General features: G+C 40.6%; 1 protein-coding gene across 1 annotated transcript; it reads left to right on the plus strand.

Moving 5' to 3' along the window:
- The first annotated feature begins 1130 nt into the window (after window positions 1-1130).
- Window positions 1131-3129, plus strand: LOC143559320 (BURP domain protein RD22-like). The gene is made up of 3 exons (XM_077047933.1): window positions 1131-1184; window positions 1266-1371; window positions 2106-3129. Exons 1-3 carry the CDS (start codon window positions 1152-1154, stop codon window positions 3089-3091), a joined length of 1125 nt encoding a protein of 374 aa, XP_076904048.1. The 5' UTR covers window positions 1131-1151; the 3' UTR covers window positions 3092-3129.
- The last annotated feature ends 2313 nt before the right edge of the window (window positions 3130-5442 follow it).

Raw genomic sequence — 5442 nt, forward strand, 5'->3', positions numbered from 1 at the left:
ATTAAAGAAGCATAATCCGGTCGCTGAATTTAAGTGATATATTTGTTTGTTCGAGTTGATGTTATATTATTTAATATTAAAGAAACGTTTAATACTTATTCAATAATAACATGATTGGAGAATTTATTTCATATATTAAATATGAAGAATCACAATTAAATCGTTACAATATTCTAACCATGTACAAAATACCAAACGTACGCGGACATGTACCCGATTGTACATACACCGAAATTCAGCAAAAACGAGTACCGATACCCGTACCGAATATGCTAAATCGGTACAGATACGGATACATGTGCGGTATGATACATGTACGAGTACATGTATTTGGGAGAAAATGCTCTCCCCTAAACATCACTCAAGTATCTAGATTTTTCTTCAAATATTTCTTAGTCATAACATAGCGTAACAACATTATAATAATTACAAAAACATGATAAACTGAAAATGTTGATCGGAGGTGATAAAAAAGTGACCAACCTCCTATTTTCGACAAGGCTGCAAAAGACTCCACTCTTAACAAACTAAGGTACACGCCCCAAGGAAAGCTAACTAGATCCTACTTGTAATACTTAAATATAAAAAAGCAAAACTTGTGCTACAAAATGAAGTTACGAGTCCTCTAAGCAGTGGACAAAAAGATCTTGACAAGCTGGATCATGTGAGAAACGCCAAAGACAGTTATAGCACAATTCTCAACCTTAATTCAATCATTTAGTGCTCAGACTTCAGCACTGAAGACTCTTCTTCGATCATAGCAATTTCAAAATCATTTGTTTTAGTACAAAACATGTAAATCACTAATTTTCTTAATTTACTATTTAAGTTCAATAAAATTAATCATCATTTTTCACTTTTAGCCAAATTTAATATATTACACACTTAACATCTAAAACACTGACGGAAACTCAAAAACAGTTTATATCTATTAAGTCTGGTCCATCCAAATTGTTCAAAATCCTCCCGCCCACCTCCGTCTAATGGTCCAAAATCATCTCATTCGATATTTATTTTGTATTGTTTATTTTTTTTTCCTTTTAAGAATATCGGTCAAAGTCTCTCGTCTATAAAAGCAGCCTTAATACTGCCCATTTTCCTTCATCACAAAACACATTAATTATTTACAGTTTTCTCCCAAGTTTTCATACATGGAGTTTGTCCACATCCTCACCTTTCTTTCTGTGAGTAAATATATACTTCAATTCACTCTTGTATATATAAGCATATAGTTACATCTTCATTTATGTTTATATTATTTTCAGTTGGCAATGGTTGCGAGCTACACAACAGTGACTCCAGAAACGTATTGGAAATCCGTGTTACCAAACGCTCCCATGCCCACAGCAGTCACCGATCTTCTACACAACGGTTAGTAATTTTTATAAAATTCGCAACGTTTTTTTTTTCCTATTAGACAGGATTAATCTATTATATAAAACATGTTGTTACAATTATTACTGGATATGCATAGAAGTATTATATATTTTGATCCCCATCTATGTTAAATATAATTGTAATTAACATGTGTGTTGTTGCACACACGAATTATTGAAAGTTAAGGTGTTGAATCGTGTCACACACATGAAGACAGTGACGCCACATGTATGTATTCACAACATGGCATGTTTAATTATTTTCTTTTGCATATTAATACTTTAATACTTAAATTTACATATGTTTTTTATTAAGCATTTGTGTTTAAACTATGCCAAAAGTTTTTATAGAAATTTTAAATTTAGGTATAAAAATACCCGAATAGTTTAAGTTATTACATAAAACACATTTAAAAAAAGAGTTTGAATGTGTAAAGTACCTGCAAACATGTCAGCTTGACACAAACAATACCTGTTTAGCTAAATGCACTCATGTGTTTGGCCTGAAACTTACCTGAACCTGTTTAGATTAAACTGAACCTCTACACTAGTTGTTCAAAACTTAAAGTTATACTTATCAGTTATCCATAAACCAACTTAGTATTTTATGTTATTAACCCTAAAAATATTACTTAGTATTTGGTATGAATATTCAAGATTTGATTCATAAACTAACTTAACTGATGGTCATATTCTTTTTTGTTATTATCTATACTGGATGATTGGAAGATAAGAGCACAAATGTTCAAGTAGGCATTGGCCAAGGCGGAGTATCTGTTCATGCTCCTGGTGTAAATGTGGGCGTGGGAAGCGGTGGAGTATATGTCCATGCTCCTGGGACCAACGTTGGTGTCGGTAAAGGGAGCGGTGTATCTGTTCATGCTCCAGGCACCAACGTTGGTGATGTAAAAGCAACACCGAAAGGGAATTGCGAGAAAGTAGATGTTGGCAAAGGAGGTGTTATCGTACGTTGTCACAACAAGAAAAAGCCAGTAGACGTAGAGGTGTCTCCGTTTTCATATAAGTATGCTGCCGCTGATGATCAACTCAAAGATGACCCAAATGTTGCACTTTTCTTCCTTGAAAAGGACATGCATAAAGGCAATGCTATGAACTTACATTTCACCAAAACTACAAGCCCATCATCAACTTTCTTACCCCGTAAAGTTGCTGACACGATACCCTTTTCATCAAAGAAGCTCCCCGAACTGTATACGCGTTTCTCCATCAAACCTAACACGGTAGAATCTGAATCAATGAAGAAAACGATTGACGAATGTGAGGATAAGCGTATGGAAGGTGAGAAGAAGTATTGTGCTACTTCATTAGAGGCCATGGTGGATTTCAGTACATCCGAGTTAGGTAAAAAGGTTAAATCGGTATCCACAGAGGTAAACGCTAGAAAAAGTACTCCGTTACAAAAGCACACAATTGCAGAAGCCAAGAAATTAGCTTCCGATGTGGCGGTGGTTTGTCACAAACAAAACTATCCATATGCGGTGTTTTATTGTCACAAAACCATCACCACCAAAGCGTATGTGGTATCTTTGTTGGGCGTAGACGGGACGAAAGCTATAGCGGTTGCAGTGTGTCATACAGACACCGCAAAGTGGAACCCTAAACATTTGGCGTTCAGGGTTCTAAAAGTAAAACCGGGGACTACTCTGGTTTGTCATTTCCTACCTGAAGATCATGTTGTTTGGGTACCATACTAATGACATATATTTAGTAATTTATAAATTATACCGAGAATAATTAATGCCCACTTGGTGTGATATGTATCTTAGGGCTTGTAATTTACGTTAGAGATTGAAGAAACACTAATCGACCCCGAGTAGATTATGGATAATCTGGGAGTTAAGTAATGTTTCCCACGAGGGTTAGGTCCGGCAAAGAAGGATGTTCTTCAGATGACCTGCAAAACAGACACCGTGAGCTCGTCACTGAGAAGGAGGGGTTCCTCCTTGTGACCACCCTCCGGCGTGAGAATCAGACTAGATTGCTCTGAATATAAGTGTATATTGAGAGAAATAGCTAGTGAAGGTAAAATACCAGATGATCATACCGTTCCAAGGTGTTGGAGTATTTATAGCCGAAGGTAGGTTTCCAAGCAGGTACATCCAGCTGTATAATATTCCTGTTCTACCAACTACGGGCTACGCACGTGCCATGCTGGTTGGTGGGTAGGCAGCGGCTGATAGTGACCAGGCCGGCTGTGTACTATTCCTTTTCCACCAACTGCAGGCTATGTGCGTGCCACGACAAGGGTTGGTGAGTAGGCAGCGGCTAATAGTGACAAACAGTACTAGAGCATGCTCCTCGTACTGTTTGTCGGTGAGCTGCCACCCTGTGATTGGTTCATGGGCTGCTTTGGTCAGATCTTGTCTATTTTGTCCATACCTTGGCAGGTATAGTACAAAAGATCTTCCAGAAGCATACGGACTGGCTCATTTGGGCGGGAGTATTCCCGCCTTGCTCATTCCTTCAGGTGACACTGAATTATTGAGTGTGCCTTGTGCGTGTAGCCTTGCTATTAGTGCGGGTAGCCTTCCCTGATGGCTTGTATCCGCAGCTGCGGGGACAGGCGGGGTACTTCACCATTGGGAGGCTTTCCCTGCGTGAACAGCTGGCATACTGCGCGTAAGGTCTTCATCTCTGAGCATGGTGGGTCCTGCGGAACCAGTTGGTCCTTGCGCAAACGTCCTTCTTCAAGGTGAGTCTTGCGGGTCCAACTGGGCTCTGCTGGGACCTACCTCTTCAAGTCCCCCCAGTCCAATGTTCTTCTCATGAATTGTTAATAATTGAGGTGAACTTTGGACTTAATCAAGGGGTTTTGAAAAGGATTTAGTTTTAAGGTTGTCCGTGGGGATTCTTCCCGCGGTTTCCCTAATGTCACGCAGAAATTCCCGACTTTTCTGCTTGATCTTTGGGTATGATGCGGGTCGGTGTGTAACCTCCTCGCAAGTCAGGAGCGTTGAGTTCCACTTGTGTAGATTCTCCATGAGGTTTTGGTAGTTTTGAACATAGTGATCAATTATGTTAAAACAACCAATTCCATCTTGGAGCTTCAAACAATCTAGTTCTCGACGTTCCCGCTATGCGGGGATGTATTTCCCGTTTCTGCAAGCATGGCCCAGAAGATCCTTCTTGGTTTCAATTCCCTGCGGAGTGCTAGGTATGTGAAGGGTTTCGCCTTGACACTGTACCCGCACTCGTCTTATAGTTACTTTACTTCCAAGGTATTCCTGGCTTCAATTCCCTGCGGGTGATAAGTATGTGAAGGGTTTTGCCTTGACACTGTACTCGCACCTGTCTTATAGTTACTTGGTTGCCAAGGTAAGGGGCATAGTCCCGCTTACTTTTGAATCTTTTTGAATCTTTTTGAAATTCGAAGGGTTGGTGAAAGGATAAGAACAGTCCAAACTGTTGAAACGTCGTCCGACGGTTTCTTCTGACAGTTTCAGGACGTGCAGGAAGTTATGGCGACGTGACAGTACATGGTCATTCCAGACGCTTTTTCAGGCGCGTGGGCGCAATTTTTTGGACGCGTGGGTGCGGAGTTTACGGCGCGCGTCCCGTCAACAGCTGTTGCCAGCTTGATTTTTCCACGTGTCATAGTTTCATTGCACCAGCTCTTTTCTCTCTCCTCCACATTAAATTCATCGCATTCATTGCGATGAGTATATAAAGGGGGAGAGGGTCCTTGGTAATCCACACTTTCACTTCTCTCTTCTCCTTCTAAGCGATTTCCGAGCATTCTCCTGAAATCGTTCTTTACCTCCAAAACATGTCGTCTACTCATGATCCAGAAGCTATCGTCGAGGAGTCTGACTTGTATGTCGAGAACCCGACGTCTACGTCCGATAAGGACGATAAGAGCACTGCTGGCGAATGCCAGTGTGCTCTTCCCATCGAGCTTTACCGATACATCGTCCGGAAGTTCATGCTCGAGACGTTCGAGCCTGAGTTTTCGGAGCCACACCAGACGGTGTACGATGCCCCCAAGGGCAAAATAGGGGTATATGCCGCCTTCTTCGTCTATGGGAATCTTAGGTTCCCATTGACG

This window comes from Bidens hawaiensis, unplaced genomic scaffold (assembly GCF_021521415.1).
Source record: "Bidens hawaiensis isolate Kalapana, Puna unplaced genomic scaffold, B.hawaiensis_p1.1 tig00019807_1, whole genome shotgun sequence".
NCBI lineage: Eukaryota > Viridiplantae > Streptophyta > Magnoliopsida > Asterales > Asteraceae > Bidens > Bidens hawaiensis.

Coding starts and splice junctions, on each gene's coding strand:
- LOC143559320 (XM_077047933.1), top strand. CDS start 1,152: ATGGAGTTTGTCCACATCCTCACCTTTCTTTCT. Junction 1,185..1,265: donor ACATCCTCACCTTTCTTTCT/GTGAGTAAATAT, acceptor TATTATTTTCAG/TTGGCAATGGTTGCGAGCTA. Junction 1,372..2,105: donor CACCGATCTTCTACACAACG/GTTAGTAATTTT, acceptor GATGATTGGAAG/ATAAGAGCACAAATGTTCAA.